We start from the raw sequence: 27,566 nt of genomic DNA, 5'->3' as shown, positions 1-27,566 counted from the left end.
GGTGATAGAGTGAGAGACTGGGTGGGTGCGAGAGTGAGCGACTGGGTGGGTGCGAGAGTGAGCGACAGGGTGGGTGAGAGAGTGAGCGACTGGGTGGGTGAGAGGGTGAGCGACTGGGTGGGTGAGAGGGTGAGCGACTGGGTGGGTGAGAGAGTGAGCGACTGGGTGGGTGAGAGGGTGAGCGACCGGGTGGGTGGGTGCGAGAGTGAGCGACCGGGTGGGTGCGAGAGTGAGCGACTGGGTGGGTGGGTGCGAGAGTGAGCGACCGGGTGGGTGCGAGAGTGAGCGACCGGGTGGGTGGGTGCGAGAGTGAGCGACTGGGTGGGTGCGAGAGTGAGCGACTGGGTGGGTGCGAGAGTGAGCGACTGGGTGGGTGCGAGAGTGAGCGACTGGGTGGGTGCGAGAGTGAGCGACAGGGTGGGTGCGAGAGTGAGCGACTGGGTGGGTGAGAGGGTGAGCGACCGGGTGGGTGGGTGCGAGAGTGAGCGGGTGGGTGGGTGCGAGAGTGAGCGACTGGGTGGGTGAGAGAGTGAGCAACTGGGTGGGTGGGTGAGAGTGAGCGACTGGGTGGGTGAGAGTGAGCGACTGGGTGGGTCCGAGAGTGAGCGACTGGGTGGGTCCGAGAGTGAGCGACTGGGTGGGTCCGAGAGTGAGCGACTGGGTGGGTCCGAGAGTGAGCGACTGGGTGGGTCCGAGAGTGAGCGACTGGGTGGGTGAGAGTGAGCGACTGGGTGGGTGAGAGTGAGTGACTGGGTGGGTGAGAGAGTGAGCGACTGGGTGGGTGAGAGTGAGCGACTGGGTGGGTGAGAGTGAGTGACTGGGTGGGTGAGAGAGTGAGTGACTGGGTGGGTGAGAGAGTGAGCGACTGGGTGGGTGAGAGTGAGCGACCGGGTGGGTGCGAGAGTGAGCGACCGGGTGGGTGGGTGCGAGAGTGAGCGACTGGGTGGGTGAGAGAGTGAGCAACTGGGTGGGTGGGTGAGAGTGAGCGACTGGGTGGGTGAGAGTGAGCGACTGGGTGGGTCCGAGAGTGAGCGACTGGGTGGGTCCGAGAGTGAGCGACTGGGTGGGTCCGAGAGTGAGCGACTGGGTGGGTCCGAGAGTGAGCGACTGGGTGGGTGAGTGAGCGACTGGGTGGGTGAGAGTGAGCGACTGGGTGGGTGAGAGAGTGAGCGACTGGGTGGGTGAGAGAGTGAGCGACTGGGTGGGTGAGAGAGTGAGCGACTGGGTGGGTGAGAGAGTGAGCGACTGGGTGGGTGAGAGAGTGAGCGACTGGGTGGGTGAGAGAGTGAGCGACTGGGTGGGTGAGAGAGTGAGCGACTGGGTGGGTGAGAGAGTGAGCGACTGGGTGGGTGAGAGAGTGAGCGACTGGGTGGGTGAGAGAGTGAGCGACTGGGTGGGTGAGAGAGTGAGCGACTGGGTGGGTGAGAGAGTGAGCGACTGGGTGGGTGAGAGAGTGAGCGACTGCGTGGGTGAGATAGTGGGTGACTGCGCGGGTGGGTGGTTGGGTGACTGCGTGGGTGGGTGACTCACTGAGTGACTGCGTGGGTGGGAGAGTGCGTGGGTGGGAGAGTGCGTGGGTGGGAGAGTGCGTGGGTGGGAGAGTGCGTGGGTGGGAGAGTGCGTGGGTGGGAGAGTGCGTGGGTGGGAGAGTGCGTGGGTGGGAGAGTGCGTGGGTGGGAGAGTGCGTGGGTGGGAGAGTGCGTGGGTGGGAGAGTGCGTGGGTGGGAGAGTGCGTGGGTGGGAGAGTGCGTGGGTGGGAGAGTGCGTGGGTGGGAGAGTGCGTGGGTGGGAGAGTGCGTGGGTGGGAGAGTGCGTGGGTGGGAGAGTGCGTGGGTGGGAGAGTGCGTGGGTGGGAGAGTGCGTGGGTGGGAGAGTGCGTGGGTGGGAGAGTGCGTGGGTGGGAGAGTGCGTGGGTGGGAGAGTGCGTGGGTGGGAGAGTGCGTGGGTGGGAGAGTGCGTGGGTGGGAGAGTGCGTGGGTGGGTTAGTGACTGTGACTGGGGGGTGGGTGACAGTGACTGGTTGGTGGGTGACAGTGACTGGTTGGTGGGTGACAGTGACTGGTTGGTGGGTGACAGTGACTGGGGGGTGGGTGACAGTGACTGGGGTGGGTGACAGTGACTGGTTGGTGGGTGACAGTGACTTGGGGGTGGGTGACAGTGACTTGGGGGTGGGTGACAGCGACAGTTGAGTGGGTGACTTACCCTGACCGGGTGGGTGCTGCTTCCTGCTTCCTTGCTGCTTCCCCCTCCTGCCCCCGATGTCCCCTTGGCAGCTGCCCGGGGCAGCAGGAGGTGGGGGGGAGGGCGCGAGAGGTGGGCTTGGGGGGCACACGGGAGGTGAGCTCGGGAAGCGCACGGGAGGTGGGCTCGGGGGCGCACGGGAGGTAGGCAGCTGGGCGGCTGCAGCATCCTCCGCGGCTGCTGCTGCTGGGTTGGCGCGCGGGAAGCTCTGGGGGCGGGGTGCGAGGCTGGCAGGTGGCTGCTGCATCCCCCGCGGCTGCTGCATGGGACAGGAGGCGCACGCGGGGGGTGCAGGGTTGGCGCTTCCCCGCCCTCCGTCCCACGTGGGGATCGAGGAAGCGAGGGTGGGGGGGGAGCGGAGCACTGTGTGCCCATTTGCATGTTATTTCCCAGGATCCCTTGCTGCAGTGTAAGTGCTGTGTGCTGGGTGATAATGGGGAAAGGCGGGATTGCAGACCTGCCTAAGACATGCAGATGAGCATACAGGAAAATTTACCAGGAAGTAACACATTGAGAGTTACCTCTCGTTTTCACGTATGTCCCGGGCATATCTCAAAAGGAGCGCTACGGAGGGTGGCCAAATGTGTACAACAAAAGACAAAAATACCCAATGCTACATCCAATGTGACATAATATATAGTTAAATACCTCAATGTCAGTATTGTCATTTAGGGAGACTCTCAGGGGTTAGAGCTTACTTGGATTGTGTGTTTCTAAGGCTAAGGCCCCGCTCCCAGAGTCAGCGCACCCACACTGCTGACAGGCGGTGCGCTGAGATACACAGACCGCGATATGCGGTCTGTAGGGAGCGGGAGCCGGAGCGGGAGGTGGGCGGGTGGTGGGCGGTTTGACAGGGACGGGGGGCGTGGCTTGAGCGAAGGTACCCGCTACTCTCCCCCCCCTCCCTCCACGGACTCGGGCTGGAGCTGGAGCTTCGGTAAGTATTAAACACACACACACGCAGGCACTCATACATACATACACACACACACACACACACACACAGGCAGGCACTCACGCACTCATACACACACACGCGCGCACACACAGGCAGGCACTCATACACACACACACACACACACACACACACACACACATACATACACACACACACACAGACAGAGGCAGGCACTCACCTGCTTTCACTCCACACTCCTCCCCGCTCCCCGAAGCCTCTCCTCCTCCCCATTGGCTCACAGCCACACACGTCACGCGTCAAAGCTAGGGATCACCATTCTCTGGTGTCTCTAGCGGCTGACGCGCGACAGCGTGTAGTCAGCTGTGCCGCCAGTGGGGACCGGGACCGGCTCGCGAGGATTCCCCTGCTGGTGGGGAACTTGCTACATTGCCGCCCGCGCCAACGAGCGCAGCGGGACCGAGGCCTTAGTGCTGCTATCTTGACTTGCCGACGCCACTCTTCTCTATGTTGGCAGCCGAGGGGAATCCTACCACAAAAAGGGAAATGACCCGCACACCACGCCACCTAATACCGCAAAATGGTCCCTGTGCTTTGCCAGCTGTGGGAAATACTAGCGAGACTACAGGACACATCCAATGACACTGCTGATTGCTGGAGGCCATTTTAATCTCCCTATTCCGCCAGCAATAGAAACCCAGTTCTCTCCCCGGAAACGGGTTGTTGGGTGAATGAGCGGTGAAGGGAGTGACGCTAAAATTCATTTTGGTGTAATAGAAGAGAGAAAAAAAAGAAAGTGTGAGTAATGATATAAGACAGGGGTTCTCAACGCCAGTCCTCAAGACCCCCCCAACAGGACAGGTTTTAAGGATATCCCAGCTTCAGCACAGGTGGCTCAATCAGAGGCTCAGTCTTTGTCTGTGCCTCTAATTGAGCCACCTGTGCTGAAGCTGGGATATCCTTAAAACCTGTCCTGTTGATGGCCCTTGGGGACTGGAGTTGAGCACCCTTGAATAAGGAATGATGCCTTCGGTACAAAATAAGGCAACATGTGCTGTGGTATTTGCCCAATTAAGGTCGGGAGGGACTGTTGCTTTAGAAATACTTTCACTCTTCTGTAAGAGGTTATTAAGCGGCGACAAGAAATCACATCTCATAAATAATGCTGAAGAGGCTTTGCTATATTAATGGAACGTGTTGTGAATTGTGTTTGGCCCCTTTGTAGCGTTCTGTGCCTGGAGCAGGAAGAACAGAGGATGTCATTTCCATTACTTTTTAATGAGCTACCAATTAAAGCCAAAGCAGACGCTCAGGAGGGAAGAAGTCACCCAGCCCCTGTCTCTCCCCCCTTTTTCCTCTACACCCCCTTTATTTGTGCGCTCCGTCGTCCACGAATCTCAGCCCTGGAGCCCGCCACGGGAACACAGCGAGCCCTCGGCGGGGGGGGGGTGGAGGGAAAAAATTCATTAAATTACAATCTCATCTGCAGCGCATACAGACAAATTCCGCTTCCCTTTGATCTTCAAAAGAGCAATTTGTAAGAGGAGTTTTGAGCGTCCTTACCCTGCCCCCTGGGAGAGGTGAGAGGAATAGCTAATTGTTTAGGCACTGTGCAGGTTTCAGCAAACACCAAGCGAGCGCTCTGCAAGGGATTCACAGTCTCCCAGTACCACGCGCCCGTAACCCTTTCACTCCCGGACGTCAAAGGCACATGTTGCTACCTCCATTTGGCAACAAAGGTGTTAAAAGTGCAGCCCCACTTACCAGACAAGGCAAAACAGTGGTACATATAGCGAGGCAAGGACGGGACAAAACATTTGCTTGAAATAAAAAAGAAACCCATTGAAAGCAATCCGTTTGTTTTCTTTAATACGTGCAGTGATGGGGGGGGGGGGGGTGTGCCACATTTGCCTTGATACATAGACTCTTGCCTCTCGCAAAGTGAAACTGCACTGTTTATCATATATTATCATATATAGCAGCGGTGCTCAACTCCGCTCCTCAAGCCCCCAAACAGGTCAGGTTTTCAGAATAGCACAGGTGGCTCGAAGACTGAGCCTCTGATTGAGCCACCTGTGCTAAAAGCAGGGACTGATTGAGCCACTTGTGCTGAAGCAGGGATATCCTGAAAACCTGACCTGTTGTGGGGGCTTGAGGACTGGAGTTGAGCTCCCTTGATATATAGGATGGGTTCCTCTCTTAGACTTTCTGTTCCATGTTACCATCACTGCCCTGGTTACTCCGTGTTAATGAGTGCTGTGAGAGAGAGAGGTGAAGCAGGCGCTGCTCTTGCACATACAGTATTGCAGTATAGACACTCAGATGCTTCACTTTTGGGTTTGAGACCTACAGTACTATAGAAATATGCAAAGGAAGATTAAGTGATGAGGATAGACTAAGAATGAGCTACTATGTATACAAGAGCTGCACTTCTATAAAAGTTATTTGGCTTGGTTCACAAGATAATCCTATTTTTTTTAATCTATATGAACAATGTTCTGAAAGTGCAGCCCTCTGACCCGGAAATCGTGGCTTCACGGTAAGAGCTCCGGGATCCGTTGTGGTGAATAAGCAGCCAGTGGGCCGGTTAGCGTTTTGCATACTATGTATTGGTGTTTTATTTCCATATGGCACCAACCATTTGGCATACACTTAAAGCGACAGGTCCTCCCCACATACGCCCCGCACACACCCCTCAGCGGGGGTCTCTGCAGCTATATAAAATAAAACAAGTATTGGGAACTGCTGCTCTAAGGCCTCGGTACACTGGTCCGGCCATACTGGGCGCGACGGCGCGGCAGGATTCTGTGGAGACCAATCTAATTGAATTTTCGCGCGACGGCCGCGTCACGTGAGCCGTTGAACTAATGAGGGGGCGAACCTCATTTGTTCAGCCTGGCGACGTCACGGCCAAGCCTCTCCGTCGCTCGTTTCCACGGATCGCTCAAGCGACAGACGCGCGCCTATGTGAGCTCTGTCGCGCGCACACGATGCAATCACATATACACAACCCGTTACATTTCTTAGGGGGGAAATGTTTGTCAATCGAGAGTTGTTTCCCCTCATCCCACCCTGTGCTTATCAGAGCTCCAAGAAAGATAAGATAGGGAGGGACGCGAGCCTGTGACACACCGTGACATCACACAACAGGAAATCAAATCCCTCCCAAGTGTAACTTTAGAAAATAAATCTGACACCTTTTAAGCATTTAAAAATAAAAAAATGCATCAATCGCCTAGAATGAGACCCCTTGAACATGTCACCGGAATAAGTTCACTTTGGTCCTAGGAGGGACTGCCCCTTTAAGGTTGGATGTTATTTTATCTTGGGAGATGCACAGAATTAGGACGATATTGGGTCCAGCAAACCAATTAGATACTGAACTAATACACTGCCCATTGATAAGCTGCCTGTCCGTGTGGAGGCTATGGGTGAGTCTCATTTTAAACGCCATTTAAAATCCATAGGCTTCATTAAAAGCACACTAATTGAAGTCACTAAATGATTTGTTTTGGTCCCAAGCCCCCAAATCTTGGTCACATGGACCTTTTACGTGTTTACAACGCTGTAGTTCAATTATCTGACACTGAATTTCTTCTGCTAACCAGAGCAAACTGTGAATGATTTCTCATCTTAAGCAAAACAGACAAGGTTTATTTCTCCCTCCATGTCTGAACTGTGTCTGTTACAAATGAGGCAATAAAGAGTAATGCCTTTACTTCATATATACCCCTGATGCCTTTTATTAATCATATTCTGCGCCTTGTTTTTATTGCCAGAAGCTGATTTTAATCATGCTTCTTGCAGTAGCTATTTTCCTTCTTCAAATGTGGTCTCTGTTACAATATTACATATTTGTTTTCTGCGCTAGAAGGTGACTTTGGATTAAGAGTACCTCCCACTACCCGTACACTTAAGAAGTCACCTAAATTGAAACAGCATCAGAAATTGAAACCTACAGAGGTAAAAGCTAGTTTGTTTGCAGAAGCAGTATAGCTCAGGTCAGTGTGTGTCTTTCTAATATAGCTCCCAGCCTGTCTTCCAGAAAATAGGCACCAGGCACTTTGAATCACAAACTCTACGTGACTAAACTATGAAAAGCCTGTGTCACTATATACCTGTCCTGGTCTCCCCGGCCCTACCTGACAGGCGAGGGAACTTTTACTTGCCCTTTGATATATGGTGGGGCTGGGAGCAATATGCTGCTGATCTGTCCACCATTGAAAGGGTTAAAATGAAGATTGGTGACGCTCATAAGTGACCCAAAACAGCCTGTGTTGTATCTTACAAACGTGAAAAATCCTATGTTTTTTTTTTTTTTTAAATAAATCAGTACTGTAGTATTAGATAATACTGTCTGCTTGTTTTTTTAACTCCTAATGCCATTATTAATGTACTTAAATTCATAAACACTTCCTCTTTTGAAACAGCTTCTGACATGCACCTTTTTGAGTTCTGCCCTTTGGCAACAAAGTATCAAACAGATCTGTTGCGGTGTTCCAAACAGACTGTCGATTACTCTGAAAGCTGCGTTGTTACACTTAGTAATATAATGTTACATATCAGCTGCAGCATTTCAAAGTCTGCAGCACAAAGTTAGAAGGCGGCCATTTCGTTAGTCACACAATCGGGCTTTTGACAGATTTGTAACAGGCGCACCAAATGATTGACAGCATGGTAAGAATGCAGAATTATACATTAACATGCGTTACATATACAAATAAGAATAACTAAATGGGGGAAGTAGTATTGCTGCTTTAAGGAATGTGTTTAATGAGGGGGTTTGTTATGCAGTGGTGTTATGGACGGCCATCACGGAAAGGTGTGATCCCGGCGCCAGCCCGCCGGTACCTAAAACAGCGGGTTATCGGTACACAGAGTTTATCCAGTCTCCACCCGCTGGGAAAGCGCCTTAGTCCTACTGATCGTGAGAGACTCTCACTCGGGCTAGGCAAAAAGGTGCCCAAAAAACACACACTACTATGCCTAACCTTACTTTGCTTGTATGGTAGCGTGACCACCCAGGACCACTAGAGGAACCCACACCAAGAGCCACGCTCTTATACCTGGGGTACCGATGCCACCAACCAGGCAATGAGTGAACACATCCAGAGAATATGTCCACCCACTCTTCGTAATCCCCAACTCACACAATGAGTCAATTCCACTTCAATGACTAGCGTTTCTACCTGTACTGTTATCGTCAGGGGTTAGTGGAGATAATTGGAATCGGTGGTGTAACTACCGTGCCTGTGTGTGTGTGTGTGTGTGTGTGTGTGTGTGTGTGTGTGTGTGTGTGTGTGTGTGGTTAGGGTGCCTCACTAACTGAGCACTGTGGTTAGGGGGGCCTCACTAACTGGGCACTGTGGTTAGGGGGGCCTCACTAACTGGGCACTGTGGTTAGGGGTGCCTCACTAACTGAGCACTGTGGTTAGGGGTGCCTCACTAACTGAGCACTGTGGTTAGGGGGGCCTCACTAACTGGGCACTGTGGTTAGGGGGGCCTCACTAACTGAGCACTGTGGTTAGGGGGGCCTCACTAACTGGGCACTGTGGTTAGGGGGGCCTCACTAACTGGGCACTGTGGTTAGGGGTGCCTCACTAACTGAGCACTGTGGTTAGGGGGGCCTCACTAACTGGGCACTGTGGTTAGGGGTGCCTCACTAACTGGGCACTGTGGTTAGGGGTGCCTCACTAACTGAGCACTGTGGTTAGGAGCGCCCCAAGAGAAAACAAAGCTTGAAAACCACTGACCCAGAGAGCAAATAAGTCAAGTTTAGAGATGCGGTATAGCAGCTTGTATGTTCTATTCTTACTTTGCTTGATTTAACCCCTTGAGGGCTTTCTCACATTTTTCGCCAGTCCATGAGACAATAATGACATATATTCAGTGTAGGTACCTGCAAATGTGGTTATGCCGTGATGTGGCTGCAGGCTTATAACGCTTTGGCCAAAGGTTTTAACTAAGTAACCCTTATTCATGAGAGCACTATTTTATTTTTGCCTAATTGGTAGGAGCGCAGGAATCGTTCCTCCTGTTTTTTTATTCTAACCTCAGCCTTTTACACTGTCTGCTCCTATACAAACCATTTCACGTCTCTGTGCCTCACATGTGACTTGTAAGGCTGAGATTATACTCTGTGCATGGCGTGGCGGGTGCATGGAGAGCCGTGCGGCCGACACTCAAGCCATCTCTGTACAGTACATAGTGTTTCAGGCGATTGGGGGAAGTGGCAGAGGCGTGGCAATGACGTTACAGAGCTGGTTTGCCGTGATTGGCTGAACAGCTCACGTAACGCGGCCGTCGCTTGAAAAGACACATTTAAAAAAAAACAATTCAAAGCGCGGTTTCACCATGGCACTCCGTCGTGTGCGGGGGCGGCCTCTAAGGGATCCTGCAATTTGTACCCGGTGTGCGCGCGTGCAAGCGCCCTCGCACACAGTATAAGCGCTGCTCAGCCTAACACTGTCCCCTTCTCCCTACTCACTTCCTGACTCTAACATCACAGAATGCATTGCAGAGAATCAGCCACATATGTAGCTACATACATACAGTACTTCTCAAGTGTAACTGCAAAGTGATTTCAAATACAAGGTGCTATATAAAAATATAATTAAGTTTAATATTTTAACTTCAAGTCATTAAGGTTATTGATGAGAGAGAATTTAGACTAATGAGTAAGAAGACCCTGTGAGTTTGCTCCAAATGTTTCCTTCCCAACAAAAATATGCAACTGTTGTTCTTCCCGCTCGGTGTGTTTCTCTCCTGGCCGGCTTCGGTATGCATAACACTAACGCACTACTGCTGTTAACATCCTGACATTTTGTGTGAGCGAATGCAGAGACATCATGTGTTCCCGGCATTTCATTACCGGGTGTGGGAAATCCATTTTGCTTCTTGCAGAAAGAAAAAATTAATTCTGAGATTGGACCATTGAAACCTTGAAGATGTGTGAAGCTGGATAATCTGTTTCCATCCAGCGTTAGATTTTAATTCACATACATATATATATATGTATGTATATACATACATACATATATATATATATATATATATATATATATATATATATATATATATGTATGTATATATGTATGTATATACTGTGTTTAAAACAGCGAGCATTGGCTTAAGGGTGCCATGTAATAATGGCTTTACGACAAAAGGTGGCACTGTGTGCTCATTTGCATGTCATTTCCCAGAATCCCTTGCTGCAGTGGAAGCACTGTATGCTAGGTGATAATGTCTAAGACATGTGAATGTGCTCGCAAGTAATACAAAAATAATTTTTATATATATATATATATATATATATATATATATATATATATACACACACACACACACACACACACACATACAGTATATCACACTTGTCATACACAGCACTAATGTATCTGCTAAAATAAAAACTAAATGAAGGATTTTTGTTTTGCTTAGTAAGTATTACTTAGTAAGGTATTTAGCTTCACAGGCCCAGATCCACAAAGTTCAGTAAAGTCACTTTTTTTTAAATATAGGAATGAAGCAGGGGGTCTCCGGGGCTGAACCCCATTTATTTCAGCTCTGGTTACCCCTTGCTTGCCGAGATACCTCCGCAGGGGGTCTCCGGAGCTGAACCCCATTTATTTCAGCTCTGGTTACCCCCTGCTTCCCGAGATACCTCCGCAGGGGGCGCAGCCGCTCGGTTAGCAGGGATCACTTCATTGCGGAGTTTGAAAACTCTCGCGCTCTGCGGGCCAATAGGAAGCCGTGACATCATCCGGTGCGGGTTCCTATTGGCCCACGTGACGCGGGAAGTTTAAAAAGCAGGGAGATACCGGCACCCTCTACGGAGGTGTCTCGGAAAGCAGGGGGTCCCCGGAGGTGAAGTGAACAGAGTGGATAAAAGAAATCGCCCTTTGGATTGCTACTTTAAAAGTATCGGTTTATATTCAAAGAATCGTAAGTTATACCTAAGTTTGGCATTACTGCTGTCCAGACACTGGAATCCGGCTTCTGCAGTGTCTGGGTGGCTGTAACGCCACAGGTATCATTTCAATAACAACACACACCATATCTCATATTATAGGCTAAAGCAGTAACATTCAGGGCATTATTGAAAACCCTGCTCTCTGATTGGTTAAAATTCCGGGCATTATCCAATCAGTAATGCCCTGAATTTCAGCAGCTTGCAAAATGCAGTTTTCAATCTGTTTATTTCCAGCCAATCAGCTTTCAGAACAGCTGAGACAGGGCAGGGGATTGGTCAAAAAGTATCAGCCACGGTTTGACTCCTCCCCCTCCCGAGCTAACTGAGATTTTCTGAGCAAATTCAGTTGAATTGGGGGGAGGGGAGAGAGACTGCAAAGAAGTAAGTGTGTTGTGTATAGAGGTGCAGTGTTGTGTGTGTGTGTGTGTGTGTGTGGGGGGGGGGGTGTAGAGGTGCCTTGGGCCTTCCAACTCTTCCAGCCAGGGCATTATTGGCCAGTAATGCCCTGTTCTTCAGGGATTATTACTTAATTACAAACATCTAGTTTGAATTGTTTTTCAGTTTTTAATACAGGTTTGAAGCAGAGAGTCTCTGGAGTTGAACCCCGTTCATTTCCGCTCCAGGGTCCCCCTGCTTGCAGAGATACCTCCGTAGGGAGTGCCGATATCTCTCTGCATATTAAAGCCCCCAGTCACATTGGCCAATAGGAAGCCACACTGGATTACATCACAGATTCCTATTGGCTGACAGGGCCCGGGAGCTTTTTTTAAAAGCACCCACTTTGGAGGTACTGTAAGTACCTCCGGAAGCAGGGGGTCCCCAGTGCTGAAATTGCCGGGGTTTGCTCTGGAGACCCCCTGCTTCAATCCTGTATGAAAAAAAATGAAGAAGAAAAAACAGTCTTGGATTGTCTTTTTAACCTATCATCTGCATTACGTGCTTTATCACACAGATTTCTCTCGCCCTTTCTTTCCTCGCGGTATTAAGATACTGGCTGTGATATCATCTGATGAATGTGGATTAATACTAAAGTTACTTAAATGTTATATATCCTGGAAGCAAGGTCACGTGTGATGTATGAATAGCTCCAGTTAGCTTAACTCATGCCTTCCCTCTTCCAAAGCACAACAAGTCCTTTTGTCTTTCTTAGTTTTATTGCAAAGTCAAGGAAACAAAGGGTTCTTGTAGATGGAGTAGTGTGGTAGAGAGGGCTTCTCTAGAAGTGCCGTGTATCACCGGGTAAGGCGTGTGTAAAAACAGAGAGGCCTTGCTGGGGCTGATAGCATGAATCTACTCACTCAGTGTCCTGGGTGGAAAGGAAGTATATGGCACTCTGGGAACAGGAATAGTCTGAGGGTGAGACTATCTGTGAATACAGACAGGGGAGTAAGAGAAACTCCACTAAACCAGGCGGGTTAAGGGGGTTGCCAAGACAACCTGGGTATGAGCTAACTGGAAAGCCCAAATGCAACAAATGTTTTGGTTCCACAGGCACTGTGTGTTTTCAGAGCAAATATACATGCAGCTGAAATAAGGAGATGACAGGCCGAATCTCCAAAGGGGGGGGGGGGGCGGGGGGGGCAAACAGAAATATGGATCCTGTTCCAGGACATTTTACTATTTAATAACGTTTATATTTGACTTATAGTTCTCAATAAATTGATTGGTATACTTTTTATGTTAAACACTAATATTTCCCGCGGAGCTGGCGCCCTTTCTGACTGGGACTTTCCCCTACAGAGGAAGTGCCTCCAAGTAGCACGAGAATCCATCAAAATGGAACAGTTTGCGTTTGCCCACTGCCACTATTCGCCTCTTTCTGGTAGCGCATTACATTCTGCGGGTAGAAGCCTTGGGTGCTGCAGTTTCAGCATATCCTTTTTGCCAAAGAGTCCATGGATTTGTATGCAATTCATTTTTGCCTCCCCCCTCCAATTACATCAGTGCTGATGAAAATGTCAGTGTGTGTACCTATGGGGTCTGTTATGATCCATTAAATAATAAATATATATTTATTTTTTTAATGTGAGCCGCCTCCTGTATTTTTTGGCAGTGCTCTGCCTTTCTCTCCTTCCGCCTGAAACCCGCAGTGTGGACTTCACGATCGGAGAGAACCATGGAAATGACTGAGGGAGTTACTCCAGCTTCATTCTTTTTTATGTATGCCTTATGTCAGCTTAAAATGAGACATATACTGTACTGTACTTTTATATATGTGCTTAGACCACTGGTAGCACTAGGTACTCGTTCCTTATTCCCTTGTTATGGGATGCTGATACTGTAATATACATCACTTATATGGAGTCCTCTTGTGGAACGTTCATAACATCATAAGGATACTATAAACCGGTGAAGCACCGTTTTTTACCACTTCTTCTTAGCATAGACCGCACAATTGGTTTCCCGGCTGTGATCAGGAAACGGTTTGATTGAGCCTGAGTACAACACACATACAGAACAGGTTAATCCTACCAGCCGAGGATCCTCCTATTCCGGAGAAACTACACTGCTCTACAAAACACAATGTGTTCGATTATACATAGCACTGAGGTAGCTGTATTAGTCGGCGTGCTACAGTGTAAAAACGAACACTTAATCCCATGAGTGCTGAAGGATCAGCAATGCCTCACTGTGCGCAGTGTTTGGTGTTCAGCTCGAGAGGCTGGATCTTAAAGCACACTTAGCCATCTACTTTTAAGCAACAGGAAAAGACACGGCTCTCTCTATCTTTGCCTTTCACAAGAGGCGAGAGTGAAGGGGGAGAATTGTGCTACCCATTACTACTTCCATTTACCGTTCCATAGAAAAAGATTTCCCTGCTTGTGCTGTACATATCGGTGCCCGGGATTTGCTATTCTGTGCTATTCTGAGACTTTATCAGACGGGGGTAGGAGGAAATTGTATTTACTTTAAAAGCCTAATGACTTCCTATTTGCAGAATAATCTATTTATATGCAGGCCTGCATTTGGTTTTACTCATTTGGATATACATTTAAAAGGGGTATGTTTTAGTATCATGTGTTTATTTAGTTAATAGTATGTACTGTTTTATGTTATTAAAAATCAATAAAACTTAAATCACAAAAAAATAAGCCTTCAGCGCAGCTAGATCCTCTGCAATGCTGAGGGAAGAGTGTTACTGGCCTTTCCAGCACTGAATTGGTTAACCCCATGGCAACCTGCAATGGTCAAGGAGCCATAAGTTCCCCCCACCCCAATAAGTAACAAGGGGAAAGACTCCCTTTCATTTCGAGCTTCGGTGAGGGGAAGGAGGTCTTGCAAGGAAACATGTGATGGACAAATCAACCGACAGTCCGATGTAGCAGACATTAATACCACTTCAATGGGACTTAATGCCCCAACTGATGCTCTGACTAACACGTGTGTTATCTCTAGGGATGGGCGGAACTGGCAATCCGTCCTGCGGTGTAAAATCTGCCTGCGGATTGGGTATTAAACAGTCCCGGCGGAACTTGCCATTGGATACAATCCGGGTGGATTTTTTAAAATCCGCACTCAGATTCCATATTGAATCCGAAATCCACACTGCAGATTCCTAAAAATCCCCACTCTTTCCCTCCTCCCCCCCCCCCCCCCCCCTTGGATTTATAACAATCCGACCGCGGATTAATAATCCGCCATGTGGATTGTCTGATAGGAAAAATTTTCGGAAAAGGCGGATCGCCCTTTTTGAGACAGATCTGCGAACCAAAGGGACCAGGTGATCCGAGGCGGGTACAAATCCGGGCAAAGGTGTCGCCCATCCCATGTTATCTCGTTAACCATTGGTTTCAATCGCACTGCTGCTAAATAACGTGCCTGCGTTAACGCACTGCATCATGTTAACAAGTGCAATAACGTGTGTGTGTGTGTGTGTGTGTGTGTGTGTATGTGTGTCATTTGATTGTCACCGTATTAACTGGATTTTGATAAGAACCTGCACTGCTTTTTTATACAAACATTTCCTGTGTCACATTGACGAGCGAAGCCACGCTCTGTGCCTGAGGCAAAGTGTGTATTAATTATTATATGTTTTCAATGCGGTTTTACCTGCTAGAGAGCACTTGAATGAGATGAGGCAAGGTTCATTGATTTATATGTGTTATTGTAACACATTCCAGTCTGCATGGGCAGATATATTGTTTTTTTCCCCCCCTGATTTATTAATTTCAGATCGGTGTCTAATTACCTGTGCACTGTAAATCTATGTGTGAGTATCATTTTGCTTTGAGTAGTATTATTGCACGTGGAAGGGAATGTCAGAAAGCAGACTTCTAATTATTTTAAACATGTAGTTAGGGTGGGGTAGAGTACAGAACAGATCAGGTATTTGGGATTTGATCAAGTTTGTAGACAATTAATTATGCAACCCCATTAATTTATTTTTACATGTTTCTCAGTGAAATCCTCCAGTATATTCTATCTTACAGTATTTTATGCAGGGACTCTTACAATTGTGTGTGTGTGTGTGTGTGTGTGTGTGTGTGTGTGTGTGTGTGTGTGTGTGTGTGTGTGTGTGTGTGTGTATATATATATATATATATATATATACACATACATACACACACACACACACATTTTCACGTTTTGCGGAAATATTTACCCAGTTACTATTAACAGGTGTACTGTAGTTCCAGATAACCATTACAGAGACAGAAGTAGGGAAGAGGCAGGTACCAGGCCAGCGGTCTGACGTAAGGAAATTAATAGAAACGCTGCTAAAAGAATTGTTGAATATTCAAAGTCCAGCAACTTAGGCAGCGGTTTTACTGGGGGAAGATCGTGTCAAACAAATCTCATTTATTTTTTCACTAAGGTACCATACTAGATCAGGATGAAGCAATAGATGGAGCTTACCTAGATTTTAGTAAGGCATTTGACACTGTCCCTCGTAGACTGATAAACAAGTTGCAATGTTTGTAGATAACAGAGTTGTGGTAAATGGAGTGCATGCAAAGGAAGGAAATGTGACGACTGAGAACCTCATGGATCTCTGCTGGAACCAGTGCTCTTTAATATCTTTATTAGGGTCATTACTAATGGGTTGGAAGGGCCGTATTATCGGTGAGACAAAGATCTGCAACAGGGTTGAAACTCAATGGGGAGGTAACGAGGATAAGCAACATTAATAATTTTTGAGGAATTGTCAAGAGTGTGACAACTACATGTAGCCCCGCTTCCCACCCCTCTCTGGAAGATGTTGCTGCTACTGATGTCTGTGGTGCGGTCATACCTGGGAGGGTCCAGGAGAGCTGAGTGTCCGCGGTGTTGTGGGGTAACAGGAGAGGCTTTTGCCATGATTGGACATGCTCAGGCCTGATGTCACTGCCTCCCACTGTCACTAAAGTGCTTCTCCAAAAAGGGGGGAAACCCCATGTTCACTACTGGCAGCCTGATTCTACCAGGGTTTACTGCCAGGAGTAGAGCAGGTATATATATAATTATTACAGTTACCATATTATAGGAATCTATATAAAATGCATGTGTTATATGTTTACACACCTTGCATCTTTTCCACTTCTGGGTTTTTTATGATAAATGATAGATTTGTAAAATTTTTGCTATTTGCACTGGTATGTTTATACTCACTGGGAATTCCTCTAATAAGTGGTGTGTGTGTGTGTGTGTGTGTGTGTGTGTGTGTGTGTGTGTGTGTGTTTTTTATTTTTTTTCTTGGCTCTGCGCATGTGCGGGGAGGAAGACGTCACTCCCGTCACCATGAAGGAGATTTGTCCATGAGAAATTCAGTAGGTGCCACAGGCAGCCTCACAAGGGAAGAGAACCCAACCTACCTTGGGCGACTGCCATAGGATCACTGTTTAAAGCATTACATCGAACCTGTTAGTACACACTTCCCGCACAGAGGAATTTAAAGTGGCTTGGGTAACCTATCGTTCTTCTCTGGAAGACGTCTTGGATTTGTCATGTAATTTGTGGCACTCCAAGAATCGGAGGCTTATAAATACCCAGCGTCCTGTGATTCCTCACTAATCCCTGTGCGTTCAGCTTCTGTGGAGACGGCACAGATCTGTCCTCTTCCTCGGTGCTTCAATTGACGGAGCAGATGTTTGTACTGTAATTAGCCGCAGCGAGTTTGCATTTAGAAAGTGTGCAGTCTCCCTTCTCTACCACATACTGTATGCAGAGTTACAGGCATAGAAGAGGAAGGTTTTTCAAGAAACAATAATCCTGACGCTTTTGAGTATTTTTAGAGTGTACCTGAGCCTTTTTACACATTTGAATTTCAAATCGACATGAAAGTGTAAATCATTCCTCACAAGTGAGGTGTAAACAGCTGTGCGTCGGGAGAGATGGGACTTTGTTCTTGTTCCTTTATTAAAGGGCTTCTTCTGTGAGAGCCCAGGTGAAAGGTTCTTCTGTCAGGGCAGTCAGGGGAAATAATGTATACATTACATTCACTTTCTGAAGACTGCTGTGCAATGTTATCAACCCTGATCACTGCACTTTTGGACTCTTCAGAGCATTCTTTATACAGTTACATTAGGGTAACAGAAGCAACACATATATACAATGCTGTTTGCAACTGGAACTTTACATCTGCTGAGCTGCCTATGTGACCCCTTTATATACTTTGCAGCACAATCCCCCTGCAGAGCTCTGGGAAGGTGTGGCTGGGCAGGTTGATGTGCGAACATTGCATTGCTGGTCTATGACAGTGAAAGGATTAAGGTAGTATTCCACCCCGACCCGTAACATGACGAGATACTTTTATGACGCAGTCTTGTTCCCCGTGTTTTCATTTTCCTTTACCAGAAATGATGAATCTATTAATAGTTTTAATTTATATCGTTTCTGTGTCAACTCCTAGAGGTTGTTTCAATCTAGTCACCCGAGCTTGTTTCTTTAGGGCTCAGTAGCGCAAAATGGCACAGAAATAAAAAATACGAGACTTTCCAAGAGATATAATAATGAGGTGTGTGTGTGTGTGTGTGTGTGTGTGTGTGTGTGTGTGTGTGTGTGTGTGTGTGTGTGTGTGTGTGTGTGTGTGTGTGTGTGTGTGTGTGTGTGTGTGTGCACACACGGATACACAGTGTGTATGTGTATATTGTTATTAATCTAAACAACATTACTTTAGGGTACTATAGTATATCGAGGACAAATGAGGTGTGAAAGGGTTTAATACAGGATTATTTTCATAGATTAGAGTGGTGATGTTGAGTCCTGGTCTGAGTTCTACCTGAGCTGGTCTAAGTTCTACCTGAGCTGGTGCGGGTTCTACCTGAGCTGGTCTGAGTTCTACCTGAGCTGGTGCGGGTTCTACCTGAGCTGGTCTGAGTTCTACCTGAGCTGGTGCGGGTTCTACCTGAGCTGGTCTGAGTTCTACCTGAGCTGGTGCGGGTTCTACCTGAGCTGGTCTGAGTTCTACCTGAGCTGGTGCGGGTTCTACCTGAGCTGGTGCGGGTTCTACCTGAGCTGGTGCGGGTTCTACCTGAGCTGGTGCGGGTTCTACCTGAGCTGGTGCGGGTTCTACCTGAGCTGGTGCGGGTTCTACCTGAGCTGGTGCGGGTTCTACCTGAGCTGGTGCGGGCTCTACCTGAGCTGGTGCGGGTTCTACCTGAGCTGGTGCGGGTTCTACCTGAGCTGGTGCGGGTTCTACCTGAGCTGGTGCGGGTTCTACCTGAGCTGGTGCGGGTTCTACCTGAGCTGACATATATAAACATAAATTAACATTTGCATTCTCTGCTTGTTTGTCAATAAGAACATCTTATCAAGTGATCTCTGAGCTTCACTGCAAGTGACTTGTTACTGTCATTTCTAAAATGTAGATTGGGCCACATACAGTATGAGAGGAAAAGTTGACCGTGAGTACATTCAATAAAACTGTGATATGGATGAGACGTGTCCTTGTTCATTTATTTCTGTGTTACTCGACTTGTATCAATTATGACTGAGCGGTCAATGGATTCCTTTCCCCCAAAAGCTTACAGTCAAGTTTCTGTTTTTCGTTCGCCCAGGTCTCCCATTTCATGTATTAGTGTTGCTGTAGAAGTACGGTGACATAGCCAAGGTCCCAGTGACTCAGTCACTTGGATGTCTTGGCTCATAATCCAGGATGATTCCCAGTTGAGTCTACAGTACACTATGTAAATATCACCACATACCGCTTGTAATCAGTGTTGACTCACCTGTTTTAATCAGTCAGTGACCTAACCAGCAACAAAAGGACAATGAATAACTTCAGTCTGTGACTGCTCATAAACCACGGGACAAGCAGAAAGGACGTGTATATCTTCTTGGCTAACACACTGGCTTCTGATTTAGAGTAAACTAAGCAAGTCACATAATCTCCCTGTGCGTCTGGAGCCACGATTAGAATTAGAATGTATGGTCATGGATTAATTGTGTTTGTATTAGATTACACTGCCAGTGCATATTGTGCAGCTCATAGCATGATTTTCTGTATTATATGGTACACACTATTTGTATCATTAGTTGGGCTGTCATTGGTCCCCGTTATAGCTATTTTTCTTAGTACAAACACTAAATCAAATAATCATGTAGCCAGTATTGCATGACAGAATTCCAAAATACTAATGTATTCTGATGTCTTTACCCTAATTAGAAGATTTAGATGGATGTAATGATATGGTTCTCAAAGGAGGTGGCTGGTATTGTAAATGCCGAAAAGACCGCTTTTGGGAAATATAAGCAGACTCCGAGGATGGAGGACTTTATCAGGCTGGTCAGGAGGCATAAGCAAATAATCAGATGCGCAGAAGAGAAAACAACTCGGACACTAAAGAAAGGGAAACACCCTTTTTTAGGTATATAAGTGAAAGGAGAAAAATAAAAATGAGGAATAGTTAGACCGAAGGGAAGTCTTGTTGAGAGACAAATGTATATAGCAGCCAACCTTAATAATTATTTTTGCCGCAGGTGAACGAGAGGGAACACAGTTGGGTAACAGGAATATAAATGGAACGAAGTTGGACACAAGTTTATTTACAGAGGAGAAAGTCCTACTGGAACTTTCACAAGTGAAGGTGGACAAGTTATTGGGGCCACATGGGATACATCCAAAGGTATTAAAAGAGCATATGGGGTGTGCTGGTTACACCATTACTATTTAACTAGTCATTATCAACAGTTATACTGTAGTTCCAGATGAATGGAGAAGAGCAATTGCAGTCCCACTTCACAAAAGGAGAAGTTGATAAGAGGCAGGTAACTACAGGCCAGTGAGCCTGATGTCAGTAGGGGGAAATTAATGGAAACATTGTTGATAGAATTGTTGACTCGAGTCCAGCAACCAACAAGTTTCCATGCAGCATGGGTTTACTGGGGATACTGGGAAGGTCAAACTTAATTGCTTTTTCAGGCTAGTTGATTATTGTAATTCATCGGGGTGGAGCAGTAGACATGGCTTGCCTAGATCTTTGTAAGGCATTTTACACTGCCCCACATAGAAGGCTAATAAAAAAAGTTGTAATGCTTAGGACTCGAAGGTGGTATAAGTCAGTGGTTAAAGGATAGACAGTTGTGGTAAGGGAAGTTAACCAGTGGCGTACCTCAGGGATCTGTACTGGCATGGGTGCTCTTCAATATCTTAGGGACATTACAAATGGTCTGGAAGGGAAAGTATGCCTTTTTGCATATGACACAAAGATCTGCAACAGGATTGACATTCCAGGGGGGAGTGTAAACAAAAGGACTTGCTGATTTAGGTTGATTTGAGGAATGCTCGGCACCAGCGTCAAATGACGCTGCAGGGTCACGTGACATCATGTTGCCATGGCAACACGACGTCACATGACCCACAGCGTCATTTGACGCCAGGTTGCCAAGGCGACACATCTCCCAAAGACAAGGTAAGGGAATTTACAGGGGCCTAGTGCTGTCCCCCGGCATTTAATTTAAGTGCCTTCGGGGAAGCACAGGGCCTCCGTAACCGCCGCCCCCCGCCTCCAGTTTGCGCACCTTGCTATAGAGGAAAGGGACCGGGGAGTTATTATTTCAGCAGACTTAAAAGTAGGCAAGCAATGTAACACAGCGATTAGGAAAGCCAGCAGGAGAAGGTTGTATAGGGAGAGGTTCTCGTAGCAGAAAGAGAGAAGGGGTGATGCCACAGTATAGCTCATTGGTGAGACCTCACCTAGCGTTCTGTGCTACATCCATATCTCTGGAGAGGCCATGCCCTGAATCTGGAATGTGGCAGGTTCAGGAGAAATGTGAGGAAGTAATACTTCATGGGTGTGTGGAATAGCCCCCCAGCAGGCGGTAGGGTCTAATACAGTAAGGGAATTTAAAAAATGCTTGAAATAGACCTATGGCTATACTAAATAATAATAATAGCATGTTCTTGTATAGCGCTGCTAGTCTTACGTAGCACTTTACAAAGACATTTTGCAGGCACAGGTCCCTGCCCTGTGGAGCTTACAATCTATGTTTATGGTGCCTGGGACACAGGGAGATAAAGTGACTTGCCCAAGATCACAGAGCCGCTCCTTCTACAAAAGAAAAGATCAAGTAGGGTCTGCGGTAAACAGCAGATAGAGAAATGGGCCAGCTAAGTGTCTCTTATCTGCCGTCCAATAATTCTAGATTTGTTCAATATTACAGATACAGCCACCAGAACACTTACCTGGGAAAATTCTAGGGCAGTCTCACAGTAAAGGCCTCAACATTTCTGTGAGATTCCTAATGGCCCATCGGATTAACACAGCAGGGGTCCCTGCACTCCCATTCAGTTTGATTCAGTTTGAATGGGAGTGCAGGGACCCCCAGCTCTGTTAATCCGATGGGCCATTTAGAATCTCACAGAAATGTTGAGGCATTTACTGTGAGACTGCCCCAGAATTTCCCATGCAAGAGTTCTAATACTGGTGGCTGCATCTGTATGTCAGTTTTCATGGAACATCCTTGTTTGGTTTGAAGGTAAGTTACACGTTTTGCAGTGCAGTACAATGGGCAATATAAAAGTATATAGTACACTGGTACAATGTGCTAGCAGGTACTGTACTTCTGCACAGATTTCACAATGCAAACGGAAGAGAAGAATGGAAACGCAGATTGTAGTGTGGACAATTCAGAGCTTGAAATACTGCTTTTATTCCAGCTGTTCAATAAAGAGTTAATTCAACTTTCTCTATCACTAAAATATTAAAACGAACACAGTAGGGAGAGCTACGAGAGTCGAGCTTGTGTGTAATGACTATAAATGAAAACAAGTACCCTTTTTTTTAAATCAATTTTAAATGCGTCATCCCCGTGTTGTCCTTGTTTTTGCCTAACGGTTTCACCTTGTTTCTCGTGTACATTAAAGTCTCCAGAGCTGATTCATGCAGTGTGTTATACACAGCCCGTTACAGACTCCTGAACATCACGGTCTGTGACAAACAACTCACAAATGCCCCAGGGTTTGCAAAACGTACCTAGATAGGTCAACATTACCATTGGCTCTTTTTCACAGGTACTGTCCCCAGACCAAACTAACATGGAACGGACGTAAATAGCCAACAGAGCCATTCACACCGTGGTCTATGCAATGTCCCGCGTGCATTAGAGGCGCAACCCCCACATAGGACTAACATGAGCTGATAGAAGTGATATATTGGATGGGTTCGATCTCCGTCATTTACACCTTTTTCTTTCTTTTTAAACAATTGCCATAAAATAGTTTGTTTCCGTTGTAACCAGTTTGTGTTTACGTAAAGTTTAGGCAATCTTTTTCAAGGGGGGAAAAAACTGTTTTTATGCACTTGTATTCTCCGTGAGAAGTAAATAAGCAACCATCATTAGCCAGAGAGTAGTCAGATTAGAGGCCAGGTTGTAGAACGAGTCCTCTGTATTAAAGAACGTCCGCCCCGCAGCACCCGTATGATGTTACTCCTTCCTATTGGCCCTGTTGGCTCGGAGGAAATGGGAGGAAAATACTGACACCTAAACAGAGAGAAAATATTGCATTTCAGCCCTGTGTGACCATACCCCCCTCCTCAAACTCCCTTACCCCCTCCCCCCCCCCCCCCCTGCGTGAGGCTGCACTGTCATATATTAGTGTTTGTGTCCCATGCTGAGTTACAAAATAGAAGAAAACAACGGCATATGGTTATTTCATGCAAACAGGAACACATTGTTTGTGCATACTACAGTACATGTGCTTGTTTGCATCCAATTCCTGGGTGTCTGTTGGCTTCTATTTTCTGATGTTGTACCTGAGCAAACACTGCACAGCGCATGCTATTGTTATTTGGAATAGGTGCACATAAGTTCCCTTTCCTCTGCTTGGAGGATTTATTTACTTGTATCACTCGCAGGATCCATAGAGTAACTTCCTGTTCCCTGTACTCCAAGCTTCTCTGTGTTCACATGATGTGATGACCTGAAGTCTGTAACAGTCGGTATCTAGTACTGTATATGAACGTACTTTTGAGACTGTAACTGCCCCTCTGTATGTTGCCAGGGGTTTTGTCACTGGTTTTCACACACTGCCTTCTAAATGTCTGTTCAGCCATACTGTAAATAAACAGAAGTGTGCCCGTAATACACAGTTTTCATATCCCACCCAGTTTCTAACAGTCTCCTTCATTTCAACAAAGCTCCCCCTTGTATACTCCTCACCGCCTAGTTTAGTCACCTACAAAAAGATGTGAAAACTGCATTGATTCATCTCCGATCTCCAGTGTTCTATAGGAAGCACCTGACCATGCTCTTCTTTGCTTCTGTGCAGGTTACGTGTTCTGTATGTTACATCGCCTCCCGGAACAACACGACTGCACATTCGACCACATGGGACGTGGCCGCGAGGAGGCCATCATGAAAATGGTGAAACTAGACCGGAAAGTGGGCAGGTCCTGCCAGCGCATTGGCGAGGGCTGCTCCTGAGTGCCACACTCTCCAACCAAATGCTGTTTCTCTTAGTTCACTAATGTTAGCCTTATTTAGGACACAGTCAGCCAGGCTCTCACTACTGGGCAAGCCACAGACTACAGCCAATCAGGTTTCTTTTGTGTGTTGTTTAATACAGCGCAGGTACTTTAAATGGATGAGGTTGGTAGTGGATGACTATTGGCTAAACCAGGGGTGGCCAACACCAGTCTTCAAGGGCCACCAACAGGTCAGGTTTTAAGGATATCCCTGCTCCAGCACAGGTGCCTCAATCAGTAGCTCAGTCAAAGACTGAGCCACCTGTGCTGAAGCACGGATATCCTTAAAACCTGACCTGTTGGTGGCCCTTGAAGACTGGAGTTGCCCACCCCTGGGCTAAACCGTACAATGCCTGTTGGCCACTGTCAAATTAAATCACCAAAAAAATACTTATTTTGGGGTAATTTAACTTTATCTTTTCGTATCACTGCTAAATGTAAACAAATAACAATATCTAATGGGTTACAGTATAGTGCTAGATCCTCACCTTCACCCTTTGTTTGTGGCCCATAACAATACATTATGAAAATAAAAGCGCTGTTGCAGATTGTTTTTGCCCCACCCCACACCTCCCCCCCAAGATTATTTAAATCATTATCCGTTGTTTTATTAAATTGCTTTGAAATATCCTTGTGGTTCCGTAGGTCACTTACCATGTGCGTCTAATCAGGTGTTATTTCAACAGCATCAGGGATCTGATTGGGCAGGAGCAAGCTCCGAGTTTCCTATCTGATTGGGCAGGAGCAAGCTCCGAGTTTCCTATCTGATTGGGCAGGAGCAAGTTCCGAGTTTCCTATCCGATTGGGCAGGAGCAAGCTCTGAGTTTCCTATCTGATTGGGCAGGAGCAAGCTCTGAGTTTCCTATCCGGTTACCTAAATATCATGAGAATCTAAAGAGCCACAGACTGTTGTCGGTTTATATACTGAAATGGCTATCAGAAGCTCCTGGTGAAAAAAGGTTGTGGCTTCACTCGTTTGCATCACCCGGCACCTGTAAACAATATATTGTAAGAGCCAATAGCACTGGCCACAGCCGCCGTTCCAACCAGCCTAAAACCTGATTGGCTCTTGTTTGTAGTTTGCAGAGTGATGGTCTCCGGTCAGATAAGGCTAAGTCACAGCACAGGAGCCACAGCTGGATTATACAGACCGACTCTCTCTAGCTATACTATATTGGGGGGGAGGTGGGGCGGGAAAGGACTTTTTTATTGTAGCAAACTGAACTCCGTAACAATATTGAAGGGCAGCCAGGAAAAGCACCCCCTTGTCAATGATTTTGTAATCATCGGATCAAACGTCAGTCAAAAAGGGCTACCTAGCCTTGTTTCTATGCAGCCATGGGGAGGGCGGTTTCAAGGGGGGGGGGTCAGAAGAGGTCCGCCCACGTGTGATGCAAAGAAAATAAGTTGTTGCGTGGAGGCTGGGAAAATTTAAGTGACCCCACATCAGGTGAACCACAAAAGAATCCTTTTTATATGGCCACGGTTAACACCTGAAGGATTTCTTTCTCTGGGGAAGAGGAGAGCATGAACTGTAAGTCGTGGCATTAAATTACAGGGGATGTTTTATACAGGACACGCGTTAAAAATATACCACAAGGTCTAAACGGTGGTGGCCAACTCCAGTCCTCATGGGCTACCGACAGATCAGGTTTTCGGGATATCTCAGCTTCAGCACAGGTGTTGGTTGTCGACTGAGGCACTGATTGAGCCACCTGTGCTAACGCAGGGATATCCTTAAAGCCTGACCTGTTGGGTAGCCCTTGAGGACTGGAGTTGGCCACCCCTGGTCTAAAACCTCCAAGGAGTACAGTGTATTCATGTCACATTGCCATTATAGAAGCTGTCATTAGTGTTTGTTGTCTTAAAGGCTCAGTAGAGCTTGCTCAGATCTACTTCACAAAGAATGACTCATAATCCACTGCTACCATTCTCTCATTACTTATAGCACTTTGAGCCAGCAGAAATGTACAGTTTCCACTTCTGTTTCTGTCTCCAATTCTACGCAGTAGTAATTCTTTTACCTCTTCACCAAAAGGGCTCACTGAAGCCATTGTGAAATTAATTATTAGTCATTAGATAAATGATTTGGGGGATTAAAATGCAGGCTACAGACTGTTTACCCAATAGGCATGAAACAGTGGATGAGTTTATCATACCATGATGTGTCCAGTCATCCAAATATGTCGCCACTAATACTCTCATGAAGATATCAGTGGTCCAAGAAACCCATCTTAGACAAGCTTTCGAACCTCGTAGGGTAGGAACCAATGAAAGACCCTGAGAGGTTGGAAAGCTTGTAACATATCAACTGCTTGTTGGTCCAATAAAAGGTATCCCTCCTGTGTTACTACATGGCAGAAAGGACAAAACACACAGCTACCCACCCTTCATTATTATTAGGATGACACATTCTGCAACCAACTACACATATCTGTAGCACATGGTAGAAATGGTGTTCTCCACTCGCTGCTGTTGTAGATTTAACCAATGGCATTTCTAGCCTCTTGTTTCTTTCAGGAACCGACCTTCTCTCAACAGCGAAAGAAGATCAAAGGATCTTCTGTGATTGCATCTTGCAAATACCACAAAGACCATTAAGTACCACACATACTACCTGATGCAGTGCAATGCTGCACGTGTTGCTGTTAATATCCTGAGTACCATTTCAAACTCCAACTCAAAAGACCCCGTTCCTCATTAATAATGAAGATAACAGTCACCTACTATTAATCACAATTATGGGCACAGGATTAGTTGAACGGTGACTGGACTAGACACTACTGTATGAAGAAAGTTTGTGAATTATGGACAGCATTTGCAATACAATGATAATAATTCACTTGGGTTGTTCCTTTGCAGTATCTGTTCTGTGAAGTTTGTTCAAAGTCAAAGAAAAGTTTCAGTTCTTATATCTTAAGAAACAAAAATCTTATTTAACCATTTTGTGTTCTAGATTTACTTAACACATGTAGCCTAGAGCTGTTTTAGTTTAACATTGTAAAAAAAATATTACAAAGGATCTTGTAACTTTATTCTTTCCCCTTCCTGCTGAAAAACAAACATTAAACCAATCAGATTAAAGTTTGACTTCTCTTACTGGTTCTGCTGAGCTTGAATTATTCTTCGGTTCTGCGGAAAAAAACGACACAAACCCAAGCGCCGTTGATTTAAAACGTTGTGTAATAAAATGGGGAGCTATGTTCTGCCAGTGGTGAAACCGTGCACCGATTCAGGAGTTTAGGTTTGATTGGTGTGTGCAGGGAGGAGCCGGCCTTAAATCTTCACCATGTCCTCAGCAACTCATTGTCACAGTTTAAATGTAGCCGTGTGAGTAAGAATTGTACAGAGGTCACTGGTTGGAACCTGGGAATAGATGCTCTTTTTGGGCTCAGGTTATTTATAGCCGGAGTTGACGCAGTGTTATTTGGCGAGTACAGCAGGCGTGCGCATCTCCAGTCCTCAAGCCGCCCCCAACACAGGTGAGGTTTTCAGGATATTCCAGCTTCAGCACGGCTCAGTGAGTAAAGACACTGACTCTGTAAACAATGAC

At 46.7% G+C, this 27,566-nt stretch overlaps 1 protein-coding gene across 7 annotated transcripts in view; it reads left to right on the top strand.

The window, feature by feature from the left end:
• Positions 1-27,112, top strand: part of ZFAND3 (zinc finger AN1-type containing 3) — a 275,619-nt gene extending 248,507 nt beyond the window's left edge. For 3 of the 7 annotated variants that reach the window (XM_075598780.1, XM_075598776.1, XM_075598779.1), the window contains 2 exons: positions 18,917-18,952; positions 23,818-27,112. In XM_075598780.1, the coding sequence (XP_075454895.1) occupies positions 18,917-18,952; positions 23,818-23,972 (191 nt within the window). In that variant the 3' untranslated portion in view covers positions 23,973-27,112. Of the gene's footprint in view, positions 1-17,727; positions 17,820-18,916; positions 18,953-23,817 lie in introns of those variants that run through there. The other 4 variants (XM_075598781.1, XM_075598782.1, XM_075598777.1 and 1 more) reach the window with 2 other exon arrangements.
• The last annotated feature ends 454 nt before the right edge of the window (positions 27,113-27,566 follow it).

Source organism: Ascaphus truei, chromosome 4 (assembly GCF_040206685.1).
Source record: "Ascaphus truei isolate aAscTru1 chromosome 4, aAscTru1.hap1, whole genome shotgun sequence".
NCBI lineage: Eukaryota > Metazoa > Chordata > Amphibia > Anura > Ascaphidae > Ascaphus > Ascaphus truei.
This window is presented reverse-complemented; position numbering and strand designations above follow the sequence as displayed.